The 22,822-nt window shown below is 31.1% G+C and overlaps 2 protein-coding genes across 2 annotated transcripts in view; one reads left to right on the top strand and one right to left on the bottom strand.

Moving 5' to 3' along the window:
* The window catches only part of LOC113401789 (uncharacterized peptidase C1-like protein F26E4.3), a 56,345-nt gene extending 39,667 nt beyond the window's left edge, over positions 1–16,678 (top strand). Inside the window, exons 4-9 of the mRNA XM_026641817.2 lie at positions 8,085–8,254; positions 10,334–10,514; positions 12,658–12,792; positions 13,235–13,431; positions 16,020–16,159; positions 16,335–16,678. Coding sequence (XP_026497602.2) covers positions 8,085–8,254; positions 10,334–10,514; positions 12,658–12,792; positions 13,235–13,431; positions 16,020–16,159; positions 16,335–16,472 — 961 coding nt within the window. The 3' untranslated portion in view covers positions 16,473–16,678. The remainder of the gene's footprint in view (positions 1–8,084; positions 8,255–10,333; positions 10,515–12,657; positions 12,793–13,234; positions 13,432–16,019; positions 16,160–16,334) is intronic.
* Positions 16,679–19,129: 2,451 nt separating this feature from the next.
* LOC113401790 (uncharacterized) lies at positions 19,130–22,145 on the bottom strand. Its single transcript, XM_026641818.2, has 5 exons — positions 22,128–22,145; positions 21,930–22,049; positions 21,585–21,672; positions 20,692–20,778; positions 19,130–19,260 (listed from the first exon to the last, which is right to left on the bottom strand). Exons 1-5 carry the CDS (start codon positions 22,142–22,144, stop codon positions 19,210–19,212), a joined length of 363 nt encoding a protein of 120 aa, XP_026497603.2. The 5' UTR covers position 22,145; the 3' UTR covers positions 19,130–19,209.
* Between the last annotated feature and the right edge of the window lie 677 nt (positions 22,146–22,822).

Raw genomic sequence — 22,822 nt, 5'->3', positions numbered from 1 at the left:
GTATGTACATAATGTTTTTTTGGAAAGTCCGATAACTGTTCAACTGATGATAAGTAACTTCAGTTGTCCAATCTCCAATGCACCGACAAACAATATGTAAAAGTGTAGCAGTAGAATATCTAATTAGTTGGTACCTGGAACCAACCAGGCACAGATTCACATTCCCAAGTATGTTCGGTGACAGGCGAATGATAATAATGATTAGACCTTATTACAATGTATCTATGACTGCCCCGTGTAATTCCCCCTTAATAAACCGCTCAGCCTCAGAGACCGTAACGTGATATTATGATATAGTTTAACATTTCTTAATAAATAGGCTATACTAAAAAAAAAATTGATTATTGCCCGATACTGAGTTTAAATTGTTTATAATATATAGGTATTTCATTACTCTTTACTGTGTTAGTCTTGCTTGTGTGCAAAAATTAAGTTCCTTTCAGACATTCTGTCTAAGATATATTACATAATTTATTTTCGTTTCTTGCGTTAGTTATTAAAAATAAATTGGCAAGTAAGTCTCATTAAAAAGTTATTTAGTGTGATCAGCCGCTAATACCTCACCGTGACCTAACAACAATATGAATCGCTAAACAGTTATTCTATTGACATATTTAGAGTTGAACATCTTTTGTTGTGATTGTTGCTATTGTTGTTATTTATATTCGCTTAACGGTTTCATTTTAACTGACCCTCCGCTGTTCGAACAACAATTTAGTTCTTAGATTGGGCATAAACTTTTTACAGTTATAATTTTCTTCCTTAAGATTATTACAAATTTTAAATACAATTATCAAGTTATACAAAACATTACTATTACTAATGTTTACGGAAATCGCTTACTGTATATTCATAATTAAAATAAGCCAATGGTTTTAGAATTGAGATAAAAAACAGACCAACAGAAAACATAGAATTTTTCTTCATAGTCAGTAAGTTACTAAGCTCCAACGAGGTTTGTTTGTAATACTTAAGAATTATTAACATTAAGTCCTTAAATATTAACAAATATGAATTAAAAATGCTTACTGTATAAATCTTGACTGCGTGGAATGGTGGCAAGAATGCTGGCAGCATTTCCGATTCTCTGGGCAAAAACGAACCAACCCTCCTGTCACCAGTGGAGGCAAAATCAATACGTATTTAAATTGGTGAAAAATAATAACTATCGCGAGTCTTATCGAATCTTATGGTTTCGATCAAATGGTAATTCTAAACAGATAGTAAAATTTAATTTAAATTAAATAATTAAACTCTTTAAAGACGGTTCGTAGGTATTCATTTTAGATACTACTGGAGATAGATATATTTTAATTAGATTAAATTATAATGTGTTTAATAAATAGTACATGGTAACACTATAGTATGAATAGATGTGACACAGTTGGTCAAACGTTTGCTAATTCATTTAAGGGTTTGGAGTTGCAGCTCCAAGAAGGTTGGCGTATATTATTATTAAAATACATTCGATATCATTCCGACACGAAGGTTACATCTCGATGTTTTCCTACACAACATCACGAAATGAATCATAAACAGTTTCACGCATGATTTCTCTGTCCTTTGATTAATCTATGTCATTTAGGCGGACTGGCAGATCGGCCACCTGATCAACACCGTCCATAGTCATTGTTTGCTTTAATAAATAATAAACATCTTCAATGCGCCACCAAACTTGGGGACTCAGATATCCCTCAAGCTACAATGGCTCATTTACCTTTCAAGAACACATCACAAAAAATTGCACCAAGCCCCGTCACCAATGGATTAATCGATCCTTAAAAATGTACAGGCTATGATGTAACCTCACACAAAGCTATAATTAATAATATGGCGTTAGCATTGTCGGTATATGCGTCATGCTAAAAATATTCATTCGTTATTTATATATCATCAATAATTTATAAATCCCATTCATTCCTTTGTCATATTGGTCATAAATACGAGAATAATTCGTCGTGTAACTTAATGACGTTTTAATACGGACAGAAGGTCAGTAGGAAGTATTATTATAAGACAACAAAGATTCAAATCCTGGCCCACACCGTTTCAACTTCGTGATCTAGTTTGGTCGCTTGCAGTTGATTTATTTCGAACAAATTAAACTTCATTAATCAACACGATTAAGTTAAATCTATACATATAATAAAATTGGAGTGTCTGTTTGTAATATTAAAATAACCGCGTTTTACTAAAAGCATATGTTTGTATACACGGTATACATATACCTAAATAACATTTTTTACAATTTTTGTCTGCCTGTCTGTCGGTCTGTTTGTTCCGGCTAATCTCTGGAACGGCTGGACCGATTTTGATAGGACTATCACTGGGAGATAGCTGATGTAATAAGGAGTAACTTAGGCTACTTTTATTTTAGAATTATATGTAAAATAATAATAAAGTCATGCTTTTTTATTAAATTCATATGCGCACGAAGTCGCGGGCACAGCTATTTGTATAATAAGTTTTTAGTATGAATTTAAGAATGTATTATTTTTATTGTAATTCAATAGTGCTGTAAATACCTGTAGTGTTGTATCACACTGCATTGGTCCGTGTACTTTTGGTTGCATTGTTTTCATGAATATGCCGATGGTGTTTCGAATAAATAAATAAATAAATTGACTCTCTGTTATTTCAAAATAACTGCTTATTTTAAAATATATATGATTATTTGAAAGTTACCAACACAAATATTATTTACATTTTTGTCTGTATGTTAAAACGTCGACGTTACGTTATAATTACATAGGTAAAATATAGGATTACTATAGACAACTTGTAATTTGTTGGTAGGGCAAGCCCGTCTGAGTGGGTACCCAGTTATCAGATATTCTACCACCACTCAGGAAAACTACGTATTCTTGCGTTTAAATTTGAAGGGTGAGTGAACCAGTGTAACAGATGAAAGGAATGAATTATATATAAATAATAAATAAATCATATATAAAAGTTCCCACATATTAACTTAATATAGAACGAATACATTTATAACAGCAGTTTAACAACTTTGACAACTTTGTCAAATCAACCCGATGATTGCGAGTTTAAATCCACGCAACCATTACTAAATTTTCATTATAATTTTTGAAAGGATATTATCGTGAGGAAACATCGGTCCGTTGTAAAACTAACTCAAACACTTGGTGGTACTTGGTGGTAGGGCTTTGTGCAAGTGTGCCTGTGTAGGTACCACCCACTCATCAGATATTCTACCGCCAAATAACAGTACTCTGTATTGTTGTGTTCCGGTTAGAAGGGTGAGTGAGCCGGTGTAATCACAGGCACAAGGCACATAACATCTTACTTCCCAAGGTTGGTAGCGCATAGGTGATGTAAGGAATGGTTAATATTTCTTACAGCGCCTTTGTCTATGGGCGGTGGTGACCACTTACCATCAGGTGGTCCATATGCTCGTCCGCCAACCGATGCCATAAAAAAAACACATTCGGGAGCGTGTTGGTAAAATATTCTCGAAAGAGGTTTTATTTTTTATAGCTATAGTGGAATTTATAGGTGATAACATATAAGTATTAAACCTACACCATGATCGGAGGAAAAACAAATAAACATAAGGTTACACGACAATTATACGTAGGTGTATAATATGTCGGTTAGATACGAACTCTTCAGAACTAGTCAGGAAGGTTAAGTACTATGCAATCAATATAGACACTTGATAGCATTTCAATGTGATATATTATTGGAATTTACAATAATGATACTTTTTTTCCCATTGGTATCATTTATAATATTATTTATATACGATTAAAAATGTTTTCTTATACAACAATACTTATTTGTTCTCATATTTTATTTTAAAATAATGTATTGTATATAAATAATTAAAAAAAGTTTTTATACAAGTATTTACAGATTCACGCAAAAATACCTTTTATAGTTTCACGAGAGTTATTCCGTAAAAGCTATGAATTCATTTGTCACCTAAAAAATTTTGAAACTTACAGGGACAGGCTTTTTTGGTGCACGTGTCCTCTAAATTTTATAAAAATATATATAACCTAGTCTAATCAAAGAAGGAATAAAGATAATCAAACCCTACATTTACGTTTTCCATGCGATTTGCTAATAGCTCAGCTATATTGTTCAATACTAACAGTTTTTGATAATTATGTCTTTGTTTTTAATACAATACTTAACTAATTGGATCCATTTTAATTCTACTTCTAACGTTCCGATAACAGCATCTTCGACGTTGAAAATGATAATTTTTCGCAAATCAATAATGGATATCATAGATTATTCAAGCTCTCGACCAATGATATCGTGTAAATTTTATGTAAAATGTTATTTATTGGTCTTTTGCCCTCTTGTGATGGGAACAGACTGTAATCAATGGTTTCTCTTTCTGACAGTCCATGATCGCTTTAAGAAGTATACCAACATCTCCGTCTCATACCATGACCAAACTATGCACGTGTCTTGTATGCATGACTCAGACTACTATCACCATTAGTACGTATCAACAGTGTATCATAGACGTTCATAACGATTTTAGTGACCGTAGCACCCTCTTACCAACCCCGTATCATTTCCGTATCATTTCCGTTCTCTTCGTTTCTTTTTTTTAATATTTCGGTATGCGGTCCAGCGACAATGGCGCTATAAGAAATATTAACCATTCCTTACATGACCAATACGTCACCAAACTTGGGAACTGAGATGTTATGTCCCTTTTGCAAGTAGTTACACTGGCTCAATCACTCTTCAAACCGGACCACAACAATACCGAGTACTGCCGTTTGGCGGTAGAATATCCGATGACTTGGTGGCACCTACCCAAACGAGCTTGCACGAAGCCTCCAAGTAAAAAAACATTCTTTGTATTAAACAGTATGACATTGCGTCCAGTAGACCATTCTACCGCGGACCAACACCATCGCGTGACAAAATTAGGTATATTTCTTTATCTGACACGATCCTAATATCGTAATAGTATGAGAAGGTGTAGTAGGTAGGTACATAGATAGATTTCAGTAGGTAGTTTGCGTTTGTGCTTATAGAATGTCTCGTTATGTACCGAATATCGATTTCGGTTAAATTAAATATTGTAGAATATTCCAAATATAATTGCAAGCGTCGAATCCAATAATATATATTTTGTTAACTTCGTTAAAATGATGACGTAGTACAAATCAGGAGCGATAAGTTTAATAAATTCGTACAGCGCCGTGAAATTTTTAATTGAAATGCTTAAAATCGAACACGCATGAGACACACTCAGTATTCGTGCGAAAGATCATTACGAACATGAACATCGTTAATAATATGTATATTAAAAAATAACTTGTAAAATCCATTAATTTTTATCGAAATATATCTCGTGAATTTAATGGAGTCACTGATTAATCTATGTCGTGTAAATATCAATTAACTTTATGTAATATACGAAAATGATATCAACATTTACGAACCGGTCATATCACTTGAAGTTATGACTTCCCAGAAGCATTTAAACAAACTTTTATCCAAATTTAATGTTAATGGAACATATATAAAAAACATATTTAGTATATTAGGTTTAATATATGACTATTTAAAATGCATGATCACGATTAAACACCGATATATCATCATTACATAGTATAAAACAAAAACACTTCCCGCTGTCTGTCCCTATGTATGCTTAGATCTTTAAAATTATACAACGGATTCTGATGCGGTTTTTTTTAATAGATAAATGATTCAAGAGGAAGGTTTATGTATAATACATGCACAATATAGTAGAGAAACACTGATAATTTCAGAGGTTTCTGAAGTGATGTCGTAAATAAACACATTTTTTTTTGCTTTCATTGCAAACGCTGGCTGAACCCTACGAGATAGATCGAAATAATGTACTACAGTATTGTCTATATCTATTTATCTTAATATGTACGGGTCGCTAGTAATATATAAAAATAAACATGAAATGACTCAAAAAAAGAAGATATCGTCTAATATACACATATAAAATATAAGTTAAGGTTATCACGTCTTTGATTCGTGTCAAATGCGTGTCAAAAGTGTGTCAATCACGAAGTAACCTTCAATACTCAGGACTGACCGACCCCTAAACCGCGAGTGAGGGCGCGGGCGACAACTAGTATACAAAAAATATACTTAATCGATTGATTCGTAAAGGAATGTAACAAACACTCAGTATATCTAATTGCACAACACTCGTATCAATGATGACCACAATTAAAATACTTCGCATTTTCTACGCGGAACGAGGCCAATTAATTTATGTGCTAATACTTTAATACTATGAATATATTCCATTGAATAATATTGATGTTAACAGAATGTACCTTTGCGATTTTCTCACGGGAGGTATTTTATAATATATAGTAAGATATATAAAACCTTGAATTAATAATACAGAAAAAGTTTAGAGTACTTTTGCATTAAAACAAATTTCATTGAAAAAAGACGGAATTAGAAGAACTGTCGGCCTACTCTGGATGCAAGTAGTACAAGTCAGAAAGAAACCTACAAAGGAACTTTCCTTGAAAATTAAAACTAATAAGTAATATAAAATATATGTACTTCAAACTAGAACAAGAACTACAACACAACTAACCTATATAAGCTTAGTTGTGAAAAGAGAACCCAGACAGACTGGCACCGTAACGCGTTACGTAACGAAGCGGTTTACCCTCCCATAAGAAGTTATCAATTCAAAAATATGCACGATCTAACACATAGTAATACTAGTAATACAATTAACTGAAACCTATAAATAATATCAGCATAGAGTGCCATTTCAACTAAAATTGAGAAGTTACAGGAAGTAAAAAAGGCTTTTTAACCGAAAACAATAAAGTAAATTGACCAGATGACGCCCAAAGGGTGTGACTACCAAAATTGATATTAACCATGAATTCAACAAAAATCCTTTAAAATTATTCGTTGTTGATGTTCCTGTAACCATTAGACTTAATTTAAGTTAGTAATTGGTAAAACCAAAGAGTTATTATCGGTAATATGTTAGGAAAAGTTTTGTTAGTCTGGATGTGAGAGGTAATCTCCGAAACGATTTATATGATTATTAAAATGATTTCACAAATATATTGCACGTTATATAGGACACGTGGACAACATGCAAAAAAGCAAATACGTTACTTATTAACGCCGCTTTAACAGCAAGAGGCTGTATATAAATTTATGAGCTTAAAAAAATCAGAAAGATTAGAAAAAAAAAAACATTTACAAGTTGTTACACAATTTACAGGCTGCTAATGTAATGTAATGTAATTTTTTTGTTTAAACCATTAATTTTATTAGCCCGCTTTGGGGCTAAAACCTACTCGTGCTGTGATGTCAAAATGCCGTTACGACCGCACTTCGCAAGAGCACTATTTCTTTGTACATGAAGTGATCTATGGATTGGATCATATACTATATACTTCGTTATTATATATTATATAATAATCACATGAAAAAGTTTTTTTACTCGTATTTTATTAACTGCACGGTCATCCAATGACGGAAACATATTAACGTATATGTGTGCGTAATCCAGTTCAATTGGATTCATAAAGTTGACACATTGATTAACTGCAGTAGTACCGTATTATTCATATTTATTGTAGGAAGACAGACACGAATGGGTCATCTTTCTCATCACTTTCTAAGTAGTATAAACCACTGTTCAACCAACAATGACCAGCCATCTATAGTATTTAACTATATAATTATAATGTGCCTGTAATTTAATTTGATAGTAGTATAATTAATGGCATAGACATCCATATAAGATGGCTGTATAGGCTGATACTATAGTCTAAGCGTCTGAAGATTTTTTTTTTTTATTGAAATGTGGCAAATGACTTAAAAAAATAATCAGAAAGAATTTGTAACTCATTCGAGTACAAAGATTACTAGTGATATTTTTTTATTATTTTTGATTGAAACTGCGTTTCGAACCGGTAGTAGTACCTTACGTTTAATTTAATGAGAATTAATACAAATTTTTAAATATTTAATATATTACAACTTAACTCAGGTCGTCATTCATAATACCAATTTATGTTAGAATTAAAAAAAAATAACTCTAGTTTTTTTTTTTTTTTTTACAGCAAATGTGTCCGCGTGAGCGATACAACCTTAAGCTGGTCCTGTGAGAATGATCCTTGCATCATGGACTCGGATGTGATATTTGGAGTTAATCGTGGTTCAAGTTGGAGAGCCTACAACTACACTCAATTCCAAGGAAGGAAACTGAAGGACGGCCTTGTATTTAAACTAGGTAAGTTCTGACCGTTTGGAGAAAAACGTGTAAGACAGTCTTTCCAAGAAAAAAAAAAACAATTAAAAAAATATATTAATAAGTTCTCTGATATATTCGTCTTCTTAATTAAAATAATTGTTTATGTTTTTTTTTCCTCTTTGCATGCCACCATTAACCCGATTGTGATGATAATCTGTGTACGATCGGAAGGTTACTAGCGTTTTATGGACGGGTAGCCAGTATATATATATATATATATATATATATATATATATATATATATATCTAAATGCTTTTACTTTATTTTTATTCTTCTCAACCCGAGACAAAAATTTACATACTTAAATATTTTAAAGGTGACACCGTGCATGATTTAGCGTAGCGATATAGCTTAGTTTGATCACCCAAATATTTAACGAACTAACAATATTACAAGCAGTTCATCCAAACATGGATCACACTTCCAAATAACTAACACGGGTTTGAAAAAGAATATACTCAGACATGAGAACTTCTGAGATAAATGCGGCCTGTTTTATGTTTGATTTCCTCAATCAAATAAAATCCGGATATAAATAAGTACCCAATTATTTTCCGGAATGAGAAATATGAAATGATTAATTCCAAGCAACGAAGTTGTGTCCAAAAAGATTCATACTTATAGAACATACTCCTTGAAAGGAATTAATTTAAGATATAATTAAATATCTATTGAACCTCTATGGAGTATTAAATACATATTATTAACAATGACATTTACAAAACAATGAGAGCGCAAGTGGAGCATTCGAATCTAGTGCTCGGGAGAAAGCACTGACACTGCGACTGACCTATCGCGAGCTCGCTATGGTAAATAATTAGTCTAGCCTGCAGGCGAAATAGAATTTAAGTCTGCATCGCTTCGCATAAATGCACAATTTGATTTGCCTCAAGGATATTGATATCTACAATTATTTAAAGCTGTATTTGCTTGAAACTAACCAATATCGTTGATTTTCATACGAGATTAATAAGGACGTGATTGAATTTAGTATGTGCAATTGCCTGGGTAAAAAAAATGTACAAACACAGATGTTTTATATAAATGGTAGTTACTTTGTGGTAGGGCTTTGTGCAAGCCCGTCTTTGCAGGTAGGTACCACCTACTCATCAGATATTCTACCACCAAACACCAGTACTCAGTATTGTTGTGTTCGAGGGGTGAGTGAGCCAGTGTAACTACAGGCACAAGGGACATAACATCTTATTTCCCAAGGTTGGTGGCGCATTGGTGATGTAAGGAATGGTTAATATTTCATACAGCGCCATTGTCTATGGGCGGTGGTGACCACTTACCATCAGGTGGCCCATTTGCTCGTCAATATCATAAAAAAGATGGGTTGCGACGTCAACTTTGTACAAAATCTTTATGAAAAAATAAGCTTGCAGAATATTATAATATTTTCTGAAGCATCGAAGTCAAAGTCTATTCACCTCAAACAGATACAACACCATAAATTTTTGTATATAAGATCTATTTTAAAACATCATCAATTTTAGCATGACATTGATATAGGACGATATCATAACACGAGGAGTAATATCAAGATCAGTAACTGAATATCCTAGTTGAAGCTGGGATATTTTAATAACATGACATAACATTGTACACGCAAAGATAAAGTGTTCAACCAAAAAGTATTCGCCGTGTATTTAAACTTTCGTAATAGGTTTCTGAATTCTTTGTTAATGCCCCTTAAGAAATAAATCAATAAAATACATGTTTTGGATAATCATTCCAATTCTTCGACGACACATACCAATGTGCACTTGCCTTTGTGTTTAAAATCACTGGTTTCTAATTATTAGCAAAATAAGACTTTTGTATATTTTTTTATCTTTGTAACAATGAATGTAAAAAATTCACAGTTCTAAACGTTATTGAACAAACGAAAAAACAGACAATTCTTTCAAAACGGTAACCCGACAAGGAGCAAGGCTTTTTCGTCTTGTGACTTGAACACCCGCTACACATCAACTTCTATATTGTTCAAATTCAATGATATAATTGGTATACCTAGAATTAAATTATTCATAATTATCGTATATTTCTTTTAGGTACTTTACCTCTGAGCCGCGAGACTCGACTCATGGGCCCCATCAGGCACGACAAAGACATTAACTATCCGACACACTTCGACGCACGCGAACGCTGGCCAAATTACATTTCGCCAGTCGTGGACCAGGAATGGTGTGGATCTGATTGGGCCATATCGATTGCTACAGTTGCTTCAGACAGGTAACAGTTTTATATTGACACGTTCTTCTGGATTAGATCGTATCACTTTCCAGTAAATAAACCTCCAAAAATTACCTTTACTGATTTAGCGCAGATTATGGTTCAAACCCAGGCAAGCATCACTGATTTTTCATGTGCTTATTTATTGTTTATAATACGTCTCGTGCTCGGCGGTGAAGGAAAACATCGTGAGGAAACCTACATGTGTCGAATTTCAACAAAATTCCGCCACATGTGTATCCACCAACCTGCATTGGAGCAGCGTGGCGAAATATGCTCCAAATATTCTCCTCAAAGGAAGAGGAGGCCTTAGCCCAGCTGTGGGAAATTAAAAGACTGTTAATGATGTAATTTTGAATGTCTGCCGTATGTATATCCACCACACCACATTAAAGCAGCGTAGTGGAATAAATCGTCTCCACCAGAAGAGCAGAATTCCAGCAGTAGACTCATTATCTATTAATTCGATTTGAAAAAATCTTAGCAAGAGATAGCCCATTTATTGAGAAATATTGTCTATATTATAAAATCAAGCTACAACTCCCTGTGAGTTCGAAATCGAAGCGGTAACGTTTAAAGTTAGTAAAATCGTGAAAAAAAATAAACAAGAACTAAAAATGGATACGAATATCAATCTACAGTTTTATAACATAACATCTATGTAATTGGAGTCATTTTAGTATCAAACGTATGACAAGTTTAAATAAAAAAAATAGGTAATATCAATAGCACAATGAGAACTGGTAGAGTTTCTTGAATATGATATTCATGAGAAAATCCAATCCATAAATTTTACGATACGTTCATTCCATCGCATCTAGTCCTCTATAGTGTTACCATTGAAATAATTATATATTTTTTCTTTTTTTATATTTTTATTGCTTTTATAGACGCGGTTGTTACTCCAAATAAATACCTAATTATATCAAGTCTACTAACTAGTAAAGTTATTATATATTTTTTTCTTTTTCATATATTTTTATTTCCTTTATATGTATACGCGGTTGATACTCGTTCTTGAAATAGTTGCCTGTCCATGTGTTTACAACAATAATATAGACCTTTTTGAAAGACCGTGACAATCGTTGCAGACACACGAGGAGAAAAGGTAAACTTGTAACTGTATTCGTTTATTTCTTTCTAAGATTCCACGGAGATTTTTAACTTCACCTATTCGTAGATTTAAATCTCATGTCAAAACAAATATTGATAACTAAGGCATATCCCTCAATACAAGATTATATTTTTCAAGTTTCCGATTCAAAAATTTGTATCGATTGTTCAAAAATGACAACTATGTATTTCAAATATTGAAAAATTATTGAGTAACTACTGAGTTTCTTGCCAGTTCTTCTCGGTAGACTCAACATTTCAATCCGATGGTAGCTTTACGTTAAATATATATTATATATTTATTTAGAATAAAGTGTATCTTGATTTAGATTTTTGATTAATGATAAAAAAAGCGTGGACTTGAAGGAGTGGTATTTAATTTAAATTGAAAGCAGAATAATCAAGTAAATACAGATGCCGCATACGAATATAACATATATATAATAAAATTTAAGACAGACTGAATTATGCATTTCTTACAAAAGAAGAAGTACGAATTCTTATGCGAAGAACACTTCAGCTAAAAATAAGACGTTCCAACAACTTCTGAGAGCTCTTCTAAATTTCCCAGAGCTACGTTCTTAATGTAAGATGAACGGCCGTATCTTTAACAATGTGAATACGAAACAGATCTTAACAATTGTTTTTAATACTATTAATTAAGACAATTACAAAACTATAAGTACATGCAATTTTAATAATTCCAAATTCAAATATCTTTATTCAAAATTATACCCTCGGTTTTGGATTATTATGCTGTTACTCATCTTCTATACATATAATTAAAATTGGAGTGTCTTTTTGTAATATTAAAATAACCGCTTTTTACTAAATGCATATGTATGTATACACGGTACATTTACCGATTTTGACGGGACGTTCGTCGAAGTTATTAGGCTACTTGTATTTTGCTTTGCCCGCGACTTCGTGCGTGTTTAAACAACAAAACGCGCACGCGGGCACAGCTAGTAAGAAATACGGACACTATGTATCTGGACCTTTTGGCTAACGTAGTAACTTTAATATTTAGGTTTGCTATCCAATCCAACGGCGCAGAAAGTATGGTGCTGAGCCCGCAGTCCCTCGTGTCCTGTAATCGCAATCAGCAACGAGGCTGTCACGGGGGACACATCGATGTCGCTTGGAACTTCGTACGAGGAAAAGGGTGAGTCTAAGTGCAAGAAACAAATGTTATTAAGACTCATAAATTAAATACAACTTAATAAATATTTAATCTTCAAAATATTTAGTCAGTTGTTATGTTTTTTTTTTTTTGTTAATTGTACTGAAATAATAAAGTACTTAATTGATTCTATACATAAAAAGCGTCCATGCTAATTCAACTTTTTATTATATTAGCATGCACAACAATAAAATATATTGCAATTAAAATGCAATTAAAATTCGAAAGAAAAAGCACTATTCAGTTTGAAGATTTTCTATATACTTAACGACGACTAGTAAATAGATAATTAAAAAGGCTTAAAACGACCTTCTAAAATTAGTCAGTTTTTTCGTTTATTTACTACCAACAATATTTTTAAACATAATTTATTTTGGCCTGCAAGAGTACTAATAATAATTGTTAATATATTCATTTCCACCAGGATCGTAGACGAAGAATGCTTCCCCTACAAAGCAGCAGACACTAAATGTCCGTTCAGATCCAAGGGCAACCTTATTGAGGCTGGTTGCAGAATACCCGTCAAACAAAGAACATCCAAGTACAAGGTCGCACCCCCCGGCAGGCTGAGCAACGAACGTGACATCATGTATGATATCATGGACTCTGGACCAGTACAAGGTGAGCATATAAACTTAGGTGAAAGTAAAAAAAAATGCTCTCATCTACAAAAGTGGCAAAGATTCGGAAGATTCCGAGTTCAAACCAAAGCATGAGTACAATTTCAATGAAATTCTGCCACATGTACACAATTTTATTGAACAGAGTAATAAAATTAGCTCCTCCTCAAAAGGGAGAGGAGTAACCTAAGCCCAGCAGTGGGATATTTACATGCTGTTACTTTTACTTTAGTGTATCAATGTAAAAGCTTTCAATTGCAAAGTGTTTATCGCTTCAAAAGTCTGTGAACATAGTATACACCAATATTAAAAGTTTTTTTTTATAATATGTTTCTTATATATTTTTGATGCATGTCATCGCCCTTAGACCGCCATCTAAAGTATAAATTTTGGAGTAGAGCTTCGTTTCTTAATACAGTACCACCTAAATAAGAAATTTAGGTAAAATTGTTTTTAGAGGAAGTTCAGCCCTCTACTATTAACTTCATCTAAATGACTCCTTAAAATAATGACAACTAATTGTCATTCAATTTTTAATTCTAGTCCATGATATTAGTAAAATGTAGTTTGACACACATAACGCAAAAAAACAACATTCTTAAATATCTGGCGACGTCTAGTTATGACGTTCTTATATCTCATATAAAATATAAATAAAGTTTATTTTAAAAATTGTGTTCCGAGGAGCGAGAATGTAAACACTACAAATTTCAAAGGTCCCGGTTGTGTTATTCATTTTATGGACGCAGCTTTACACGAGCTGTTATAATCGAGTTCAAAGATTCGTTCAAGTGCTAGTAACAAACAATCATTCATAAAAGCCATTTACCGAAGGGCGATGATATAATCAGAGACACTTGAATTCTAAGAATATGATTCCCATTAGCGACAAACACTTTAATAACGCGACATAAGTGCTGGTGGTGACTTCCTTGATATGTGACCTTAGCATACACTGATTACTTTTTAATCTATACTAATATTATAAATACGAAAGTAACTCTGTATGACTGTCTGTCTATTGCTCTTTCGACAAACTACTGAAACAATTTAATGATATTTTGATATGAAGCTTGAACTCCAAGGGAGGACATAGACTAAAGAAGTACGTTTTTATGACGACCAACCCCTAAAACACGAGTTAGGCTGGTTGACAATTAGTTATATATATTTTATTATATAATGTTAAAATAATAATCCAGTTTTTACAGTAAATTAGTTAATGAATGTAATGACTTTATAATATAATATTTAACTTTCAGTTAAATAATATTTACTTCAAGTTATGTTATTAATAACAGCAATTATTTTTGTATCAGAGGTTTCTTACGGATTAACATATATGTGTGCACTCAATGCCCTAAAAATTATTGAAGGGCGTTACTGGCAAGCGTTAATGGAAGCTTGATACTCCCACGTAACTTCCTTAACAATAATAATAATTTGTTTTGCAGAAGTAAAAACATAACATTGATATCTAATCGACATTTACATGAATATCTGAGGACAATGATATCGTGTCCTCTTTTATCGTCACTATTATAAAAAAAAATAAAGCAATACAAAAATAGACAACAATAATAATATTATCTGTTCCAAATGCAAAGCACACTAATCGATATAATTATATAATTGGAATATATATAGGTACCTCCTGTTCATAAAACTCCAATTAGTTCAAAATATACAGAAATAACAGCGATGACAATTTTTTAACGAACAAAATTTACAAAAGTGTAAATTGACATTTATATTATAATTAATAATGCGACGGTGTTGCCATTGATCAGTAAAGGTTGACTATTATTAATTTATTCGTTATTTATGAAGTAGCGCTACAAAAACGGCCAGGAAATTATGTAGAGAAGGAATCATTTCTATATAACCAGTCGTCATAATCTTAAAAGCATTTCGCTCAAAGCGTAACAACGGTTTTATAAACGACGAATTCTTCTACAGTATATTCCAAATATATATATATATATTTGGAAATATATATATATTAGATTTACATCATCCAAATGTTTTGCTAATAACTCTGCTATATTGTCCACTATAAACAGTTCTTGGTTAATATATCTTCATATGTTTAATTATGTTCAACTTTATTCATAATTGTTTAAGATTTCCTTAGTATATGTTTATTGATCTCATTAATTGTATAATGTTACCTATTTGATTTTATGTATGTTAGTCTTATTTTTTAAATTTTAATAACTGTGTAATTAGTATCAGTGGAAACTTAGCTGATGTATGTAATATTGTATATTTTTATGCCATAAGTGCCATATCATTGTATGTTTCCCTAAAAAAAAAAAAAAATTTGTACCTGGTAATACGATGGGATTTGCAATCGGCAAACTGTAACAATGGTCGTACTTTTAGAAGGGCCCAATGGTTTAGTAAAGAATGGCTAAAATTTCTTACGGCACTAAAATGCCGTGGTGACCGTCAAGTAGCCATTATGGATATTATATGCTATGCTATGCTATAAATATATATGTACATCATTCATTGAATATTGGCTTGTGTTATAGGCCATTTTAAACTGGTCAACTTTGCTAATAATTTTTTTTTCTTTATTTACAGCGGTCATGACTGTCTATCAAGATTTCTTTCACTACCGCGATGGTGTTTACCGTCGCAGCCCGTACGGTAACCAGCACATGAAGGGGCTACACAGCGTCCGTATCGTCGGCTGGGGTGAGGAACGCGGAGAGAAATACTGGGTACGTTTACATGACTAGATAGATTATTATTTACTTGGTGGTAGGGCTTTATGTGTCTGGTCTCGCCACTGATTAAATATTCTACCACCATTATTTATCGGCAATAAAATACTTTGTATAGATTTTTTAATGCTCTACAACATACTTAAAACATAATATATAATTTAATTTTCAGATTGTAGCCAACAGCTGGGGCTGTAACTGGGGTGAGAATGGCTACTTCAGGATCCTGAGAGGTGCAAATGAAGCTGATATCGAATCATTCGTGGTGACCGTCCTGTGTGACGTCACTAGGGCCTACCAGAAGAAATAACATAGGAACTATCTAATAACACCCCTGTGCGTGGTCAGTAAACCGGTTAAAACCAGTCGGGGGTGGATATTACTGAATAGTACGAGAAATTTCGGATGAAAGTAATTTGAGTGCATGATTAAAACCTTTTTTATGATTTTATGTTATATTTTAGTTATATTTCTTACAATTACAGCATATTGTAGTTTTATTATAGGTTTTCATCTATAGTAATATTTTAAATGCGAAAGTAACTCTATCTTTCACGGCCAAAGCACTGAACCAAATTTGATGAAATTTGATATGAAATAAGCTTGAAACCCAAGGCCCTTGGCCTAGGCTCCTTTTTTATGGTGATCACTTGATGACGACTAATAATTTATACAATCTTGCTTGTTCTTTAAACATTAATAATAATACCAAATCATTACGATTTTTATGACTTTTCAGTTTTTACGATCAGTGTGTACTTAACTAGATGAGCTAAAATTATTTTTAATTTGATAAACTATGTCAACTAATTTTTTTTTGTTACTTAAACGATAATAAATCTATGATATGCGGTTTTGATAAGACATTTTCGATCATGCACTCAAATATTATGTGGCTATTCGAGTTACAGTGATAGTGTGTTTGAGGATTGATTTGAAAGATTACAGTGATTTATGATGATAATTATACATTATGTGCAACACAAAACATAAAGAAACATAATATTCAGTGAACAGTACACGCTATTTAAAATTGAAAATCGAAGCTTCGCGAAGTTCGACAATACTTATTTTTAATATTTCAATAAAAGGTTGCCACGTGTTAAAAAAAAACGAAAATTATTCTGTCAAAAAAAAAATAAACACCATGTAAACTCGATCATTATTTTTGTATTTTCGACAATATTTTTCGCTCGCGTCACTTGTTATTCCCACGTGGATGACAATTGTAATCTCGTTCATCGAATTGAATGAACGAAAAAGATAACAAATCAAAACTAATATCGGTTTAGTTCTATACATATAATTTTAGGAAATTTGTATCACTGAGCGTAGGGAAAAGTACCTAAGACATTCACTGCTCCTTACTCAGGGCTAGTTCACGGATTGTATATTTGTTTTGTATTACACATAATATATACACGGCTTCAGATAGTTGACGATTATTTTTAAGTCTTTGTTATTGGACAAGTGTCGATTTCGAATAAGCGGAAATAAATTCTAGACTATTTTTTTACGAAATATAACGATGTAGACATATATTTTTATTATTAAATATTTAAAATTTACATGTATTAACATCGCACTAGTGATATCAGTAAGATTAGACACTCTTGATCCTTTGAATTCATATACGAGTTATTTTTCTAGTACTTATACGTATTAGTCGTAAAAATAGTGAGTAAATTTTTTTGCTGTAAGCAATTAAGAAATTATTTATTAAGGTTTTCTATTTTAAATAAAGGCTTGTTTAAGTTCAGTATTTATGCACAACATGTAGAAACGTAACTGCCATTTTTAATGTAAGTAATTTATGCCTGTTCCACACATGTGCTTTATTACGACGCAACGGCAAATTAAATTTATGACATTTCGTAGAAGATTTTAATGTTTTAGAATCTAGAACATCGATTATTTAGCTTTGTATGGCGATTATCTATGCCTGCCCTTATTTTACCATAAAAATACGTGATAATTAATATCTTATTTTAAAATACTGCTTGTTTTTGGAAAACTTGATTTTCATTTGGAAAAATACTTATATTTTCTATAAGCGCCAAAAATAAAGCACGCAATACCGAGCACTGTCAAGCACTAGTCTTATCAATAAAAGAAAAAGTATTTTTAAATAAATTTATTCTTCTTATAAAGTCTACATAAATAGACAATAGCTTATATATTTTTAGATATACAATTTTAAATGTAATTTAAGGAATGCAGTTTAAAATAGCTTAGCGTCTATGGACATTGAGAATAGATAATTTCATGCCTAACTTAAAAAAAAAACTTGTCGCATCTCTGGTAGTAAGTAATTACTAAGATTACATACCACTTAAAAAAAATGAGACAATAAAAAATATCAACAGCATAAGTAAACGATTTAACTTATCATAGCAAATTTGATCTTAAAGTAGTTTTTCAGTCAAATAAAATAAAAAAAAATGATCTAAGCATCTTTACCAAAAAAAGAACTAAACATCACAATGAAATAAATTGAAATCTTTGTCATGTAAAGTAGCAAGTTACAGCAGAGTATGGTTGAACCACCGCCTGAGTTACATAAAGAGTTGAATGTATGAGAATTGTTAACGACTAAAAGCATTAACATGTATTTATTTTTAATAAAAAAAATGTAATATTGTAACAAAGTCAATAAAAATTTTAAAATTATGTATTTTTTTTTTTAAAAATAAATCCTTTTAAAATAAATTTTATATACAACAGTAAAATATAATAAAATTTAATATTTTGGTTTGAAAACTTATGTAACTTAAATACCCTTTAATGTTGCCATCTTGGTTCACAATTTTTCATCATTGTGTTTTAATATTGCAATGTTTCAATATATTATTAAAAAGTATATATTTATACAAAATATTTAAAATATATATCGTTAGATTTTATACTATATGTATAATTTAAAAACTTAAACAAAATCTTCTCATCGCATCTTTAACAGTGTCTTAATATTTTAAGTCATAGTTCTTCCTTTACAATTAATATTAATAACCTACATAAAACTCTTAAAAAAAAATTAATAATACAGTTCAGTTTGTCGCCCTACTTTTTGCAGCCTTTTCCACATTTGCAGCTCTCACCTAAAATAAAAAATATATATATCTGTTAATATAACAATTTCAATAAATTCATAGGTGTCCCAACACTATATTTCGAGCATCATGAAACGGCCAGATGGCATCTATAGAAATAAATAAATTGTATGTATAAACCCTTTTTTATGATATAGGACGAGGAAATGAGCCACCTGATGGTAAGTGGTAACCACCGCTCATAGACAATGGTGCTGTAAGAAACATTAAACAATCCTTACATTGCCAATGTGCCACCAACATTGGAAACTAAGTCCTATGTTATGTCCCTTGTGTTTGTTGTTACACTAGCTCACACAACCTTCAAACCGGAACACAACAATACTGAGTACTGCTGTTTGGCGGTAGAATATCTGATTAGTGTGTGGTCCCTACCCAGACGGACTAGCACAAAGCACTACCATCAAGGATACAAATATTTTTTATACATTTGCTATGAGTTGTGTGCCTATATGTATCTCCCTCTTAAATTTACCAGTTTGTAAACTCCATGAAAAAGCATCCATCTTTGTCCAAGCTTTGTCTGCACGAAAGAAGTGTTAAGAGTGCTTATTAATTGCCGCTTCTCAGTTTCTGACATCTTTAAGCTTGCAACTACTATAATCAAGCATCAATTAATATAAAGCATTGTGATGCTATTACATTATTTATTCCGTATATATTTTCTATGGATTTTATTTTCAACTGTATATAAAATAAAATCTCATATGAATGTTAATAAAGTACTGAAATAATAATAATATACAAATAACTATACACGCATGTTACACAGTTAATATATAAAAAATAAAAACTTAAGTAAAATAATAAAATTGAATCCACTCAATATTCATTTAAGAAGCCATCAATTATGTCTTCATAAATGAATACAATAAATGAAAGCCACTAAGGTTTCTTTTTTTTTTTTAATTTAAGTTGAATATAGGTGGTAAGTTAAGTTACCTAAAAAATGCATGGTACCTGATTCTGAACAAACAATACAACAAAATATAATTGATTTGAGAACTTCCTTTTTTTGAAGAAAAATATTTATTTTTTTATAGTCTAATAAGTTTATATAAATTACAATAAATACTTCAGATCAAAATGACTTAGCCGCGCTGTACCTGTACCGAGAGGCAGTTTACGTACAAAATAGCTATGTGTATCTGTGAGTGTGGCACAACCGATACATCCTTCCTCTGTGAGCATTCAATTTTGATTTTGCATTTCAATGTTGATAGGTAATTTTGAACAAAAATAATAAATTATATTAATCATAATTTATATCAAAAAAATATTTTGGATAATCCGGCATAAACACTCTTCAGTATCTATATCCTTTTCTGTACAGTGAAATTATGAATGCAATTTATCATGATGATCATTTGTGTAGTGTTTATTTATGTTAACATTTTTAATAATAGTTTGGACACACACCTGCAAATCCTGTACTCTCTTATGTAATGACAACATTGAGCTTGTTAACGATGTCAACTTTTCTTTATTTGTCGCTATATCTGCTAACTGAAATTTAAAAAAAATATAAAGTACCAACCTTATCTTATCTTATTTACAGCAATTATCTGTTCATTGTACTATATATAGAATTTAAAGTTTCAGATGCAGAAATGATTATCACCTACAGAATAAAACAGATACAGAGGAAACTCACATTCAATGAGTTTAAATTATGTTAATTTAATTGCCTCATGTTGCATCCAAATACTATATGTCAACCCTACATCAACCTACGACAATTCACTCCCCCTTAATCTCAGAAATGACAAAATGTAAGGTGATTTTCAATTGACACAAAGTTGAAAATAATAAATATGGAAAACTTTTAATAATTGAATGTGTTTACAGTTTTCAGACAAATTATTTATGTTTTTTTTTCTCTTCATGACAGTGTTTTTATCCTTTAGCGATACACAACTGTACAAAAACAGGCAAAATACACTTCAACACATTAGTAATTGTTATAATATCTTAAATACTTTACTGCAAGGAAATTGAAAATTAAATTGAAGTTGACTTTAATAATATTAAACTTATTACTTGCATGCCATAAAACTTACCTTTGATTGGTTTACACTTAAATCTAATGTATTTATAGGTAAAATGCAATGGACAAAATTCACATTATTTAAGTTTGTTTAATGTTGCTTCAAGTTAAAGTTTGTGCTCATTGGTGACTTCTGACTTATTCTGTATTCTGATTGGGTACTCAGGTAAGCCTGCACAAAGCTTTATGATGTATACATAATTACATCTATTACATATCTAAAGTAAGCTATTAAATAGATCTGTCAATAAAGTAAGAAACTTACCAATGCATCTAATGTAGCATCATTTTGTAGATCATCTATTCTTCTGTTTTCTGATACAATCATATTGTGTACAGCCTCTTGTTCATCTCTACGAAATTATATTTAATTTAATAATTAAATTTACTTCTAAATATAGAATGATAATGAATGAACAATGAACTTATGGACTTAAAATGTTATGTCAATCACAAGATACTTTTGAGGAATTTAAAATTAGAAAACTATTTTTTTTTATCACATAAAAAATAAACATAGTCTATCTACTGCTAAAATTATCATAAACAGAATATACTTTTAATATCTAATTCAATAATAGGAAAGTATTCATTAATCTGATTTTCTTACGTCAATTCCTTTAAATGTGTATTCAAAGTTGATATGGGCGGTTCGTATATTTCCATTAAACCCTTTGCTAGTAACTCCACTGTCTTTATAACATTTGGATTTTCTAAATTTTCATTTCTCCTGAAAATATAGAAAATATGTGAAACCATACAAATATACGAATATAAATATTTGCCTTTTAAAAATAAACTTAATTACATCTCTTCTTCTGACATGTTCGTCGAGTATATTTGTTTTCGTGTAATCTCTTATTTAAGATTTTAACATCCAATTAACAATTATATTTCTCCTGTATTTTCGCTATATGGCTGTGAAATGTGAATTGTGATTATTGATAACTTTTATCAGAATGTCAAATGTCAATCGAACAGAACAGAACCACAGATCTGATAGTGCCCAATTGGTTTATACTTTTCTTCATCTGTGATATGTAGCAATTCATTTATTCCCATTTTATTTTCCATTTCCATCAAAATATCAACATTACACACACATATAATTTATATACACATTTATATAATTGATCAATGTTAATTTTATAAGTAGTATGCTCCTTCAATTATAGCAAATATTAAAACGCAAATGAAAAAAGTGAAAAATTATAAGAAAGGTATACAAAACTGCAAAATAAAAAATAACTTTATGCTGTATATATTTTATTGTTATATTGTAACTATAAAAAATAAAAATAATTTCACTTTTTATATTAAATTATTTTGGAGCGCTCTCAGATGCATTAATTTTATGACATTTCTATAATATTTTATTAATAGTCTTACAAATCAATATCATTCAATCAATACTGCTTAGATACACAGTGCAATGTCATTAATATTATCTTTATTTTAGGGAAGATAAATTACTTTAAAGAATAAATAGAGAAATATTTCTAT

This window comes from Vanessa tameamea, chromosome 25, assembly GCF_037043105.1.
Source record: "Vanessa tameamea isolate UH-Manoa-2023 chromosome 25, ilVanTame1 primary haplotype, whole genome shotgun sequence".
Classification (NCBI taxonomy): Eukaryota; Metazoa; Arthropoda; class Insecta; order Lepidoptera; family Nymphalidae; genus Vanessa; species Vanessa tameamea.
Note: the sequence above shows the minus strand (reverse complement) of the source record. Positions and strands in the feature narration are given on the sequence as shown.

Coding starts and splice junctions, on each gene's coding strand:
- LOC113401790 (XM_026641818.2), bottom strand. Junction 21,673..21,929: donor ACACATTTAAAGGAATTGAC/GTAAGAAAATCA, acceptor ATAATTTCGTAG/AGATGAACAAGAGGCTGTAC. Junction 20,779..21,584: donor ATGCTACATTAGATGCATTG/GTAAGTTTCTTA, acceptor TTTAAATTTCAG/TTAGCAGATATAGCGACAAA.